Below are 15318 nucleotides of genomic sequence, written 5' to 3'. Positions count from 1 at the left end.
GGATCGCTGGCATGCCCACTCCTCACCCCCCCCCTCGCCAGTAACCTCCCTATGGGCAAATGGATACACAGCCTTCCTTGGAGACAGCTGGCTTAGGCAGCGTTTCCTGGATAAACCCTACAGAAGCATTTTTGTTCAAAGATCTTATCCAGGCATTATTCTATAGCCTATAATCGCACGAGTAACAACAATTGGAAATAAAAGATTGAAAAATGGCTCTGCTGATAGAGATTCTCTAAAAAAAACAAATCTGAAAGACCTTGAAAGAAGCTGTGATACAAACTGAATAGCAATATTACATTTAATAAACCTATCTTATAAATGCATCCTGAAAAAATAAAATCAAAAATCACAGTAGTAAAGCATGCAATTTTAAAACAATAAAAATTAAGTTCCATACTGTACAATTAATTACAGAATAGCATCGTGATTTACTATTTTACTTTAAAATTAGCACTCTGAAAATTAATCCCACAATTACTTTTAAAAACACCCCAAAATAATACCACTGATCTTTGTTGCTAGCTCTCTCTCTCCTACATCCATTCGTCGTCATCGACAGCAACTTAAGGGACTCGCGGAGGCTTCCAGGCTGCTGTCAGTGTCGGAGGCCAGAGTCCGGTCAGTGGACAGTGAAGATGCATCACAGACTGATGGGGATGAAGATGGATGCCGAGGGCCATTGATGGTTGCTACACCTGTGCTATGAGAAAGAAAGCACCACTTCAGTTACAGAGAGATCCCCCACTCCTCCGGTCAGATTCTCTTCCGCTGGCCGGTTCCTGATTACCCACAATCTTCTTCCTACAGCCGGGGAGGACAACTGCATACTTTGGTTCAGCCCTGTCCTAACGGGACACTTTGAGAGCTTCTTTGAGGTACTGCTGAATGGTGCCATATGAGAGACCAGCAGGGCATGAGTTCTAGTTCTGCTTGAGCCATAAAGCCAGCCGGGTGACTTGGGCGACTCTCAGCCCTGGTCTAATCGTAAGGGTTACATCGCACCAGATGGGCAAAAATTACCAGAGACTAGGACAGTGATGGCGAACCTATGGCACGCGTGCTACAGGTGGCACGTGGAGCCATTTGTCAGGGCACGTGAGGCGCTGCCCTGTTAGCTGGTTAGCATGCATGGGTGCGCTGTCCAGCTGAGTTCACCCTTTTTAAAAGCCATTTTTCGCCCTCCCCAGGCTCCAGAGCCTTTATAGGAGCCTGGGGAGGGTGAAAAGAGCTCCCCCCCAGGAGGCTTCATGAGCTCCCTACGGGCTCCCTACGGGCAAACCGGAACTTCAGGAATGGACTTCCGGTTTGCTTGGAGGTTCGTTTTGACTGCTCCGGAGGATTCAGGGAAGCGTCCTGAAGGGCCCTCAAGCCTTCGGAGCGCTCAAAAAGACCCTCCGAGCAAACCAGAAGTCACTTCCGGTTTGCTTGGAGGTTCGTTTTGACTGCTCTGGAGGCTTCAGGGAAGCGTCCTGAAGGGCCCTGAAGCTTTCGGGGGAGGGCGGGGGGGCGGAGGAGGCTGTTTTCACCCTCCCTAGGCTGCTATAAAGCCTCCGGAGCCTGGGGAGGGCAAAAAAGCATGCAAAAAATGGGAGGGAGCGCCTGTAGTGCACGCATGTGCACTGGGGAGGGGAGCACATTGCATTATGGATGTGGCACGCACCCACACGACCCCCTGCGCTCCCCCCACTTATGGCACGCGAGCCAAAAAAGGTTCGCCATCGCTGGACTAGGACATTTCCCAGCTTGTTGACAACTCAGCGAAAATAACATTTCCAGCCTGGGAAATGGAAAGAGAGCTGGAGCATTTCTGATGACCAATAAATGCAAGCAGATCCTACCAGCTAAAGAGTTGCGCCGAGTTGCTTTTTCTCCCATAGGTAGACATTATTGCCAACAGTCTTGCAGAGAAATGGTGTGCATTCCCATTGCATACAATTACTCTGATGTCCAAGGCAAACATGTATATTTACACATACAAAATGCTATGTAACTGCCTACATGAATAAGAAGCAGGCCTAATCGCAACATTCAGACAAGATAGGGTCTTTGTGAACCAAGGCTGGACAAGAACGACCCTTTTTCCTTACAGGTGGCATTAACCGAAGAAGACCCGTAGCAACTAACCTAAAGGAGATGGCTGCCCACGTATGACTCCGTTCTTGGTCCTCTCCTCCAGCTCCACAACTTCTTTGTAAATCAGTTCTGTAAATAAGCAGTTGTAAGTGTTATCTGTAAAGTATTTCAAGCAATCTAGAGAAGCAATTTCATCTGTAAAAAAAGAGAGCCACCTTCTGCAAGATGAAACTCCACAAAGGAACAGATCAGACAGGCCAAGCAAGGCCCATGCTTCAATTCCATTCTCCTTTAAGAACCATGGAGCCACTTAAATGAATGGGACTAACAGGACATACGGAACAAAAGCTTGCTGGCACCTGCAGAACACGATAATTAATATTTTTGCAGGCTTTTTACACAATTGTATAGAATAGATGATTGTTTCAGTCCCAGATAATCCATGGGGTAGTTACAGAATTTCCTTTCAGAAGGTCAACCCATTCACTGAGAAAGGCCATTACCAAGCCCATGCAGCCAATGTCTCCGGGGCCTGCCCTTCCACAAACACATGATTTCTGATCCCCCCCCCTGCCACCCCCCTCCCGGCCCTGGAGTTTGTCTCCAGTTCTCCCAATTTTCCTCTCCCACCAGTCTTTGGGACACTATGCACCCTAGGGAGCTGATCTGGTTTCATGTCACTTTCAAAAGGGGCTGGTTATTATGGCTATTCATAAAAAAATATTACGATTGACTATCAATCACTCAATTGACACTCAACCCAGAAAGCAGGGAAACAAGACCTGGATTCTTTCTGGTGTGGACGGCTGCAGAGTAGAAAGGCCTCCCACTGAAGGCAATGAGGTTACAGGACAGGTAGCAGGTTGTCCACCTCCATGCGCTAACCCCCCCCCCTTCCCCAACCTGGTAGTAGACCTGTGAAAACACACACACACACACACACACACACACACAGACCAGTCATTGCTGCCTCTGCCTAGGTCCCTTGTTGGTGGATGTTTAAAATGCCACAATTCAGCACTCCTCCTAACCCTCCTTCCTTGCATCTCTACTGGCATCTGACTCTGCTAATGCTGAACACCAAAAACACTTATATCTCACCTTTCCATTCTTCTATTGTGTGCTCTCTTTCGTCTAATTGCTTGTCTGGTATCTTTGGAGGAGGCTGGGAACAGAAGAAAGGTGCAACAACTTAGCTGAAGTTGAACGAAACAACAGGTGCAACCAGTTTAATAACAGGTATGCAGTAAGCCTAGCTCAATAACTTCCTCAAGTGACAGGCACCACTGTGTAATTCTATGCCATTCAATCAGCAATCATTTAAAAAGACCAAGATTCTCTTTTGGCTCTTTTACTCTTTTACGGATAAGCTCCACCCCCACCTCAGTTATACAGCAAAGGTCCAGTTTCCACCCTGAAGAGCCCCTGCAGCTTTGCCCCCACCCCTGTCCCGTCTGCCTCCCTCTTCCATCCCAGAGCCTCCTTCCCAGAGACCAAGGGCCCAGAGTTCAAAGGGCCGGACTTACGGCTTCAGCTTCTGAGGGGTCATACCAGACGTTGATGTAAGGGTGCTGCAGAGCTTCATCCACCGAAATTCTTTTTGAGGCATCAATCACCAGCATTTTGGACAGCAAATCTCTTGCCTGACTAGCTGCAAGAGCAAGGTTTAATACAGAACACATTGAAACATTTTAGAAAGTAATATATAAAATAGGGGGGGGGGGGGGACACCCAAACTGATGACACTGATCAGGAGGAGCTGCAGTCCAATTTCTTAGGAGTGGCTGATTTAAAGCTGATGTAGACAGAGAAGAGGCCAGGCGGCCTCCAGAGAGAACAAAAGGAGCACGACTTTCCTGAGCTCCTGGAGATGCCCAGGGGAGAGAGGTGGGAAAGAGGAATCCCCTTCCTCTTCAAAGTTGGTTGGGGAGGGGGGGAAACCCCTGGCAACTAGAGACTCTGCTCCTGCTGGGTGTCCAGCCTCAGAAGTAGCCTCCTGTCTGGCTTCCTCTCAGCTGGGGGCAAAGCAGCTGGACAACCGGAGCTGCTATTGCTGCTTCCTTTTCTCCAACAGCCACGGCTGCCAGGGCTCGTGGCCAGGAGGACCAAAGTAAGCGCCCCTCCCCCTCCACCCCCCAAACAGGTTCAGGCAGAATCTCCCCCACCCAGGGAACCTCAGGGAGAGCTGGAGCTCTCCCTGAGGTTCCAGGGGTGAACAAGGCCAAGACCAGGTCAAGGGGGAACATAGTCCCATGATCTACAATTTTAAATTGGTTGCAAACTTCTGATAATGAGACTCTAAAATAATAAAAAAATGACATTATTAAAGACGCAAGACCCACAGTATTTACCTATCAGCTTTGTAATCTCTTAGCAGAACTCTAGAGCTGATGAAATTAAAAGGGGAAACTGAAATGTGAACTTGCCAGGAGGAATCCTTCTGGTCAGCAAAGGGGGGACCTGATAGGACAGGAAAGAATTAAGTCCTCTCCTCCTCAAGAAAGCAGGGCCAACAACAGCAACACAGCTCAGCTCCACCCTGGGAGGAGGAAACTCCTTGGCCAAAGGATGGGATTTCAGCTATAATAAGCTATCACAGTACGTCCTCAAAACCAAAGCTCAGGCTGAGAGGACTTATGGCTGGCTAGTTTCAAGAGAACCTCTCTAAATCCCACCCCACTCCACACACACACACACACACACACACACACACACACACACTGGGGGAAACCAAATGCCCCTCACCCAAAAGGGGGAGGGGCGGGGGTTTTGTGGGTCTGCTCAGCATGACCCCCGTGTCCTCTTCTTGATCAGTGGAGAAATGGATCTGATAGGAAAGAGGTTTCAAAACGTCTCCCCCCCCCAAGCAGCAGCAGGCCAAGCCCGGGGGTCAATCAAGACTCCACGAAATCCCTTCTCCGAGACCCTGTGCGGTCTGTCTTGCCAGGAATCCAGCCTTTTCTGCTGGGATCTTTCACCGAGGGGCCATGTTTTGAAGCTGGGGTTCTCCAGGGTGAAAAAAAGCCGAAGGTGTGCGCTGGGCTCCCGGTTAGAGGAAGTCGGGAAGGCTGGAAAAAAGGGGAACCTCGGGGGGGGGGGGGGCGGCCTTGGGCAGAGGAGGAAGAGAAATAGGACCAAGGGGAGCCAAAGCTTCCGGAAGCAACTGCTGTGGTTCATGGATCCATCCTGACTTTCAGGAGATGGATCCCAAGAACGGGATCATGGGCAAGAAAGAAACCATTAGGTGTAAGAGGATGTGGATGCAAAAACTGCCTTAATTGGAAAAGGAAAGCTTCTTTCAGAAAATTCTAAAAATAAGCCTGTAAGAGAGTCTTCTTTTTGAGAGAAACTGGGAGACAAACATACTTCTAAGCTGCCATAGCAGAAGTAGAAAGAGCTTGAGCTCTCTTCAGACTATGTTTATACATATTTGTACTTATCATTCATTTTTTTAACCTTCTAAAACTTGAACAGTAAGACTATAATAGGCAACTGATTAAAAATTCGTTTTATTTTTCCAGTCTTTCTAATTTTGATGAAAGCATGAATTAGTTGCAAACATGTCATGCCACTTATCTTTTTTTCTCTCTAAAAAAAATAAGATTTTTTGCTTTTAAAAAAGGCAATTTTAGGATGTATTAACATCCTATTCGGGCAATTACCCCCACTCTGCTTTGGTCCCATTTGGAATACTGTGCCCAGCTTTGCAATTGAAAAAAAAACCTTATCAGCAAACTGGAGCAAATTGGAGAGGCCTCCCCTGGAGGTTGTGGGCCCCCCCCCCGGAGGTTTTCCAGAAGAGGCTGGCCAGCCATTTGTCAGGAATGGTTTAGGGTCTTCTGCCATGGGCAAGGGGGTCATACTAGAAGACCTCCAAGGTCCTTTCTAACCCTCTTTTTCTACGTTCCAAGAGGGACTGGACATTAACTCCTAGGTGGAGCAGTTAAAGAAATTAAAAGTCTATTTAGCCCAAAATAGAGGCAGTGGGGGTGGGGAACATGGGGAAATAATAGACTCAGGTACAACACGAAGAGACATTTGTGATAACTGAGACCAGTTAGCCCCGCTGAACAGGCGACTTGCTTCACGGGGTGCCCCTCTTTGCATCTACCCATGAAGACTGAGTACCGGAGAGACCCATATGGCGTACAAGGAAACCGAACAGAGATTGGAACAGAGGCTCAGGAAGAGAAAGCCAGTGCATGAGGAAGAAATAACGGGCAAATAGATAACAGCAAGACCGGGCTAAGTGGCTAAGAGCAGAAGGAAAGGCTGAGGAAAGAGCCAGAGGGGTAAAATTCTGGCTGCACAAGACCAAGCCCTTAAGAAGAAATGCCCGCAAAGCCAGAATTGAGAAGACAAGCACCTGTGAAGTAGCTGAAAAAACACTGGATCCCCTGGTTAGCTGCTGCAGGAAGATCTCGCACAGGCTGACTGCAAACAACAGCAGCGGGACAAAGGAGCAACGGGTGCACTGGAATAGCTGCAACAAATACTGTTTGCTTGTGAGCAAGAACCGGTGGGACCACAAAATAGAGAAAGTAATAGAAAACGAAGAAGCTAAAGTTCTCTGGGCCTTTGGAACTCAAAATAAGCACCTGTCGCGTAACACCCAAATGTGACAACTGTCAATAGGGAAACCAAAAAAGTCGGCCAGGAGGCAGCAGAATAGAGGAGAAAGAACCGGAGAGAATCACAAAATACCAAACCCCTAGAAGTGGGAAAAGAAAGCAGAGGGAGCCCCGACAGTCACAGGTGAAACCCCAAAGCATCTGGAGCCCCACCTGGGCCTCCTCTGGCAAAAGGCAGCTTGAGGTGGAAGAACTCGCACCCTGCACCAATCCCTTTCGCACCATCGGACCCCAACATCTCTCTATCCCAGGACTCACTGGGGAATGCAAACCTCAACCCCAGGCCGAAGCCCTGGCTGACCGTGTGTGGCCAACCATAATGGTCTACGGAGCATGCGTGGCAGGGGCTGGCATAGTGGCATCAGAGGCACTGCCCGACCTCTGGGCCTGAGGGAAGAGACCTTTGGAAAACCCAGACGGTGACCTCTCTGCCAGCTCCACTTTCCCTCTCTCGCCTCGGCCTTCTCCCTGCTGGCCTCCCAAGGAGGTTGATCCATCTAAACTCAGAAGCCAAGAGGGGAGCCAGAAGCTCCCGCCGTTCCTTCTTTCCTTGCTAAGGAATGACAAGAAATGCCCCTTAACCCGCGGATGGCCTTACCAGTGGAGTTTAGTTAGTTTAGTTTATTAGACTTCTAGACCGCCCCCTCTCCCCGAAGGGACTCGGGGCGGCGTACAGGTACAAAATTAAAACCATACAATCGATAATAAATATAATTAAAATCGGATTAAACAGACCCCTGTACAAGTTTATAAAAATTAAAACCCTAACCTTAAAACCAAACCGTAAAATTTAAAAATACAAACTGAGGTGGGAAAGCTTGAATTAGGCCAGGCCGGCTAGCTGAAATAGGTGGGTTTTGAGCTTCTGGAGGAAGGAGCGGAGGTCCGTGGTCATTCTAATGTCAGGGGGAAGGTCATTCCAGAGGGTCGGGCCCATCACAGAGAAGGCCCTTCCCCCGGGCGTTGCCCGCTGGCACAGCCTAGTGGACGGCACCCGGAGGAGTCCCTCTCTGTGTGAGCGAATCGGCCGAAGGGATACAGCCAGGGAGGACAACTGGGAGGAGATCGGGATGGGGCTACTTTTGTGGCAGTCATTCCCAAGAAACTGCCCTCTTCACATCCCTGGCACTAAAAGGAGGAGGAGGAGGAGGAGGAGGAGGAGGAGGAGGGCTTCTCCTTTTTCTAACATGATAAGATTGTTGGCTCTGCCTCCTCGGGCAAAATAAGACCATCCTCTCTTGTCCTATCAACTTGTACCTCCACTGACCAAGAAGCAGCTATTGGCCGCAACCCCTACATCAACCGAAGCATGAAAAGCCCAGAGTGGTCAAGAGACCTCCCAAGGCATCTAATTCTGGATCGCACCAGAGTTTATCGAACTCAAAGGAGAAGGGAGAGAAAATGTAATCTCTCTTTCTGTGACTGAATTCAACCTACAAACTGTCTAAATGATACTCCACAAACATTTTCACTGCCTAGTTTCTATTAAGTATGAAAGCATGATTGTGCCACCAAGGCTATTTTCAGGCAGTCTATAAAGCTCGTCTTCAAATTGGAAATGACAGCTTGATGACCTATCACCCAAGCTCTGCAACAGGACATCAGAGCCCACTTCTGACAGGTCAAACGCCATGTTCAAGGCACACATAGCATAGCAGGGCTCAGAGCAAGCAGAAGCAGGAGGTAACATTTCCCCCTCTTCAACTTCACAACTACTCTCTGCCCCGGGGGGGGGGGGGCAGCGGGAGGCACTCTAGGCTTGGCATTGGCTTTGCTGCAGTTCCCTTAAACCGCTCAAGGGCAAGAAAGGACCTGGCCACAGGTGGGCTCCTTCTACCCAGAAGGGGAAGTCACCTTCTTGCCAAAAGCCAGGCCTTGTTGTTGGCATGCAGAAAAAAGGCAAGGTGGCGCTGGCGATTCTCTTTGCAGGGAATGGGGTCAATCTCTCCCTCCCTCCCTCCCTCCCTCCACCCCCCCCACCCCCGCTCAGGCCTTTTGCCTCAGGCCTTTTGCTGCAGTGGCTCCCTCGAGGCATTTCGCTGCCCAGCTCAAAGCCCGGTTCTTGGCTGAGCAGATTTCCCTCCACAAACAGAAAGTGGGGAGATACTTCTTGAAATGGCCACGGAGCAGCATGGAAAAGCTGTTCCTGAAGACCACTGATAACTTCACAAGTCTTGGAGAAGGGAAAAAGCGGGTCTGGCTGGCTGGCTGGCTAGTCTGTGCCTAGGGTTCCAGCGGCTGTTGGTGGCCAAAGGCAAAATACTTGATGGGCCAGGAAAGTTTTTGGCATCCATGTCATCAACAAAGCAGAGAAAACTCCTTCAACGAAGGGCCACAGGCCACCAGTTTTACTTACTTACTTCTGGTATATTGGTAGTGGCATGTAATAGTCAAATAGTGTGAATGTGAGGAAAGTATAATGTTCTTTTTTATAAGCCAGAAACTCATTTGCCTTCATCTATGAACTTTTGCTATTCTACAACAGGTAAGACTGGGAATAGTCATATAAAACATATAAAAGATTTTCAGGTGAGCTAATTATTTATAGGAGAATATAGGGAACATTTAACGAGGTAGATGTGATCCCAATGCTAAAAAAAAGACCCTGGATTCCACCTACAGGAGCCTGCAGTCCAATGCGTCTTTTACTTTTATTATTCCCAAGACGACAGTTCAACATTTGCAGGAGAAAAATTTAACGGTATCTTACCTTTCAGTTTATTGTGGTCAGAATCAACTGGAAAGAGAACATCTGGAAAGAGTTTTTCAAAACTATAGCCAGCATATTTAGGCCTATTCTCCACATACGTCCTCACTGTTGGTTGCAGCTTCTTCATAAATTCGGGACAGGGTGTCCCTAGCTGTTCAATAACTTTATTCCATTGATCGATATCTGAAATCACGAAGCTAAGAAAATCTATGTATTTGGTGTTCAAACAAAGGTTATGTTAAAACTACCCTTCGCTCAAAAAAAAGTGTTGAGAAGAACAAGAAAAAAGAATTTGAGAATTCCATAGCAATTCCACTCTTTAGTTTTGCTGGTCTACAAAAAGCAGAGTAAATTCATGTCTGGGATGCAGAAATGTAGAAGAGTCATATATGAGCAAAAATAAGCATTTGCAATTGGAATATAAGAAACTCATCCATTTCTCACACATATCAACTGTAAAGTGGCTTCTCAATTTTAATTCAACAACAACAAACAGAAAAAATGTGATGAGAAGTTGTGTCTTTATTGAAAGTGTGCCATTTAAAAAAATAATAATAATCCTAATGATGTTGGCAAATTCTGAGCCGGTAGACTCAGGATAAATATTTCTGGTTCGCTGTGTTCCTAAATAGTTAAAACAAGAGGTCCAGAATTGGGGATGAGGTTTGGGCCAGCTGGAGAACTTGGAAGATTTCAACACAAACTTTCTGCCCCACCCAAGCAGGAGGCGTTCAACTGTGAATCAAATGTGCTTTTGCCGCATCGCGGTTCCTCCTCACGAAGGGCTGGCAGGGGTGGGGTGTCAAGGCAGGCGCTTGTGTGGCTCATGCCTGGTACAAGGGAACTCCACCTAACCACTGAAGATGAGGGTTCCCCCCCACCCCCATTTGCCTGCCATACCTTATGCAACTTAACCATGTTTTTATAAAGTTCTCAATTAAAACATTTAATAATTATCAGGAAGATATTTCTACTGATGTTAATCTATAATATCTCTCTATAAAATTTGTCCTTTTCCCTTAGCCAAGAATTGTTTTAGGAAAGAAAATGTCCCTTACTGCACTATATGCTGCACCGCAGTGGGACCTAAGATTTGTTGTACAAAATATGTGTATTGTGCCAAAGGTGAGGGGTCTTTGCTGAATGAGAAATAAGCATATAAACTTCCCACACTTATTGCCAAGATTAGTAATCTCTATCCCAATTTGTAAAATGGTGTTATCTGATGCTGTCCATTCAAATTGTATCAACTTTTGGACATGTCAGTTTCAGCTGAACAGTCTCTTGGAGATGTAATAATTTAACTTGTGACACCATCATTCAGGGGTGACTATTAAAATACATTGATCTATTAAAAATGATGATTAAAATAGCTGGTAACAGGCGTGCCGAACAGTCAGAAGAATAAAATCCAGGGGGAACAACTGAGGCATCTACACTTGGAGGACTCTGCGCCCCCGCCCCCCCGCCCCCCCGGAAGAGGAACAATCAAAACTGTTTTCACATACAATATTAGCAAAATGTTGGGTAGCAACATTATTAGAAAAGAAAGCCTAACACTTGAAAGTTTGGCTAGAATGCAAAGAAGTGAAGATGAAAATTATGTTGAGGGACAAAAACAGATTTCTTTGTAAGCCCAAATATAGTTTAAGATCAAACTCAGACGAGGTATTCTTGGCTGACTGAACTCTTAATAAAAGACAATTTTTCTTCTATGCCAAATTGTATGAAAAAATATTTGCCAATAAAACTTATCAGGCCATCCCACCATCTTGGGTGTCTGCGTGTAAAACTTACTATTTGTGTTAAAAAGAAAAATGATAGAGATTATTTGTCTGCTCAGATTTCTGTTCAAGGCCGCAGGAAGGATACGGTCTGTGCCAGGAAATAAAACACCACCTTTGATCATTTCTCCCATGATGCACCCCACTGACCAAATGTCAACTGAAATCAAAACGCAATGACATTAACTGAGTGGAAGGAAACAAAAAAGGGAGTTTGAGAAGGAAACACACAAACAAAACGGCCAGGGACAACAAAGAGGGAGGCAGGAGGGACGTAAATGGATGAAAATGTGCCACCATCCCAGTGGAGACTATTTCCTACTGCTAGATGCAGCCTTAACAGAACCAATTTCTAATTTTTATATTTATCATAAATAAATATTAGGGCTTTAAGAAACAAACACTGTGTCAAACTTACATCCCAAGAAGGAACATTTAAAAAATAAAAGAGGGGGAGAGAAGACAGTTACCAGAAGAAATTAATTACCAAAAATTCATCCCGCTGCAGAAGCACAAGGATACAGTCCCTTCCTGGAAAGAGGATTTTGTGGCAAACCATTTCTCCCATAATGCACCCAACAGACCATAAATCCACTATGTTTGTAGCACAAAAAGAAGAAGCAAAGCAAACTGTCACTGGAAATTAAAAGAAGCAGCAGGACATGACTGCATCTTACGGCAAAGAAAGCATTAACGAAAGGGAACAAGGAATCATGAGATCAAGGCGTGAATGTATTTCTAGAACACACATAGGACTCCCACGGCAAGCATACCTTTTGTGCAAGAAAAACAGGAGAGAGAGAGGGAGGGAGGGAGAAGGGGGGAGGGAGGGAGGGAGAGTGTGGTGGGATAACGTCTTCTTGCGCTGATCCCATTTTGCATCTCTTTCATGTCTCTTTTAGAATAGATTCTAACATGGGTTCAGGCCTCCCCTCGCGAAAGCTGCGAGCTGGCGTATGCCACGTGGCCGAAAGCGGGTGGGCAGTGGCAGCGGCAGGCTAGCTTTTGCGGCTTTCGTTAGGGAAGGCTTGCGAAAGCCGCGAGCTGGCGTACGCCACGCAGCCGAAAGCGGGTGGGCAGCGGCAGGCTAGCTTTCGCGAGGGAAGGCCTTCAGCCCTTCCCTTGCGAAAGCTGCGAGCTAGCATACGCCACACAGCCAAAAGTGGGTAGGCCCGGCGGCAGTGGTGCCAGCAGGCTAGCTTTTGCAGCTTTTGCTACGAATAGATTCTAACACGGGTTCAGGCCTTCCCTCGCAGAAGCTGCGAGTTGGCATACACCACGCGGCCGAAAGCGGGTGGGCGGCGGCTGCAGGCTAGCTTTTGCGAGGGAAGGTCTGAAGGTCTTCCCTTGCGAAAGCCGCGAGCTGGCGTATGCCGCATGGCCAAAAGCAGGTGGGCGGCAGCGGCGGCAGGCTAGCTTTCGCGAGCTGGTGTACACCACGCAGTTGAAAGCCCCCCGCCACCCTCCATCCTCACCTGGCTGGCTAAGCCTGCCAGGTGGCGTGCCTAGCTAACTGACAACCCTTTGTTCCTCCAGTCCGGTAGGTTTACCTGTTCTGCTGCCTCGTTGCCTGCCTGCTCCCTGCTTCATCCATCGCATCGGAGAGCTGCTGATTCTGCCTTCTGGTAAGTGACCTGTTTTTCTTTTCTTTTATTCTTTTAATGTTTTTTAAAAGAATATTTTATTTATTGTGCATAGAATTTTTTTTAATCACTTTACTTAAACGTATTGAATGTAGAATATTTTAAAATGGTTTACTTCAATTTATTGTGTGTGGATTCTTTTTTTAAATTGTCTTAGACTATTTAAAAAAAGATTCTATCCAAAATAAATTAAAATAAACCATTTTTAAAAATTCTATACTCAATATTTTAAAATGTGTAGTGCACAGATTTTTTTTAAATCGTTTTACTGAAAAGTATTGAATGTAGAATATTTTAAAATGGTTTACTTCAATTTATTGTGTGTAGAATACCTTGAAATGGTTACAGTATAAATTATTGCTGGTAGAATACCTTGAAATGACTACAATATAAATTATTGCTGGTAGAATACCTTGAAATGGCTACAGTATAAATTATTGCTGGTAGAATAGCTTGAAATGGTTACAGTATAAATTATTGTGTGCGGAATACTTAACAATGGTTTTAAGGAATTTTTTTATTTATAGAATATCTTTTTTTTAAATTATTTTTAGGGAAATTTTTATTTTTTATTTTTGATAAAATATATTTACTACAAGAAATGTTATTCCTTTTTGCAAATGTTTTCTTTGTGATGCAATATATTGCTTTTAAGTGTTCAGACCAGGTTTATGTGTCTCAAAGTGGCTGCTTTTCTATGGGCAGGCCAGGTTGGTGCAAGGCAGTTTGCCAGATTTAGTGTGTTTCACCCTGGTTGTTTAGGTAATTCTGAGGTGGCTGCTGGTTCTGTGAGGTTCCTGGCACTGTCCTTTATAATTTCCTACAATGCCTTGATGGTTTTTATTACAGTAGCTTTGTCTTTCCTGTCCTTAGGGTTAGGGGAAAAAAACTGGTTTCACTGGCAGTCTTTGGGGGGGGGGGGATTCTTATTTTTGGGTGTTTTCCTGGCACTGTTATAGTTTGTGTGGGTGTGGATGTGTAATGTCCCGCAGTTATCTACACATTAATAATGATCAAGAACTAATAATATTTCCTTATACATTTTAGTGATCTTTCCTTACATAATTGGTGTTTTCTTTCATACTTTTGGATTTCATCCATTGGGGCAAAGAATTCAGTGACATCGTCTTGGCCACTCCCACCCAGTCACATGACTGCCAAGCCACTCCCACCCGGTCACATGGCCGCCAAGCCACTCCCACCCAGTCACATGGTCAGCAAGCCACTCCCACAAAGCAGGCCACACCCAGAGTAGGTTCCAAACATTTTTGAAACCCACCACTGCCTCAAGGGGACTCTCCCCCTCCCTCCAGGGCTGAAACGGGAAGTGAGAAAGCCTCCTGGGAGGAGGCGATCATGAGCCACTTCCACCATGGGCCAAGAAACTGAGGTGAAGGAAATGTTGCTTTTATTTTTCTTGCACTGAGGTAAGCAACCGTTACCCATGCTGTGGTGATATAGGTGGCCCTGTTAGATGCCCCGTTCAGAAGGCTGTTCAGAAATGCTCTTGGTTTACACACAAACAGTATGTGTGTGGAAAGACTGCGAGCAATTGCCCCGAGTCAAGTGCAGCTTCCTGGGTTACAGAGTTTTCTCGGCAACAAAACCAGGAGAGTTTGCCATTCCTTCTCCAACTTTCTAATCTAGAATGCAGCCCTGGGAATCTTTGGCGTTTCCCTTTCAAGCACTAACCAGATCCCTCCCTGCTTAGCCCTTTAGGGATGAGCCAGGGAGATCCAGGTTCATCTACAGAAAAACTATTCGGCTTTAGGCCGAGGGAGCAGGGTGGGCTTGAGCAAAGACAGGGCAATCCACCGAGACCCCTCTCGGCATCTATACAATTCCTTGGGCAGAAATCCTTTGGGGACCAGGAAAATGTTCTAATATACTATAACTTACTTACCTATTAGAAGTATTCCTACACTGTATTTCATCAAAACAAAATTCCTTTCAGTAAAGTAAAAAGAACGAAATTGCAGACAAACAAGATGAAAGCAAACAATGAGAGAATGCCAGAGAGACCTTAACCCTTCCAATACCATCTTTTGTAATCTCTTTCATGCAAAGGGCAATTCCCAATTCCCAATTCATGGAGCTCATCAAGGAAAACACTGCAGTCTGCGTTGTTAAAATCAGCCGAGAGATCAAGCAATGGCTGTAAAAATGGTAGCACTTAATCATGGAGAAGATGACCAACTTGGCCTTCAAAGTATTTTTCAAGTATATTTCTGCATGTCTCCATGGTTTATAAAAGCACGGTTAGCAAAGTAATTATCCTACTAACCCTCAGAAGTATTCAAAAGGGCTCCACTGGATACCTAGAGTGGCAATAAGTCAACCTATTTGACTATTCTCCAGTGGTGGATTGCTAACCAGTTTACTACCGGTTTGCTTGTGCATGTGCGCTCGCAATGCTTCTACACATGCGCAGGAGCATCCAGGCAGGTGGGCGGACCCTCCCACTGCCGCCACTA

General features: G+C 46.1%; 1 protein-coding gene across 4 annotated transcripts in view; it reads right to left on the bottom strand.

Moving 5' to 3' along the window:
* Nucleotides 1-283: 283 nt before the first annotated feature.
* The window catches only part of MAPK8 (mitogen-activated protein kinase 8), a 23293-nt gene continuing 8258 nt past the window's right edge, over nucleotides 284-15318 (bottom strand). For 2 of the 4 annotated variants that reach the window (XM_081946586.1, XM_081946587.1), the window contains exons 8-13: nucleotides 11290-11361; nucleotides 9418-9600; nucleotides 3603-3727; nucleotides 3178-3241; nucleotides 2128-2205; nucleotides 284-698 (exon numbers count right to left, since the gene is read on the bottom strand). In XM_081946586.1, coding sequence (XP_081802712.1) covers nucleotides 553-698; nucleotides 2128-2205; nucleotides 3178-3241; nucleotides 3603-3727; nucleotides 9418-9600; nucleotides 11290-11361 — 668 coding nt within the window. In that variant the 3' untranslated portion in view covers nucleotides 284-552. Of the gene's footprint in view, nucleotides 704-2127; nucleotides 2206-3177; nucleotides 3242-3602; nucleotides 3728-9417; nucleotides 9601-11289; nucleotides 11362-11723; nucleotides 11796-15318 lie in introns of all 4 variants that reach the window. The other 2 variants (XM_081946588.1, XM_081946589.1) reach the window with 2 other exon arrangements.

The sequence above is a fragment of the Natrix helvetica genome (assembly GCF_964273705.1).
Source record: "Natrix helvetica genome assembly, chromosome: 3".
NCBI lineage: Eukaryota > Metazoa > Chordata > Lepidosauria > Squamata > Natricidae > Natrix > Natrix helvetica.
Note: the sequence above shows the minus strand (reverse complement) of the source record. Positions and strands in the feature narration are given on the sequence as shown.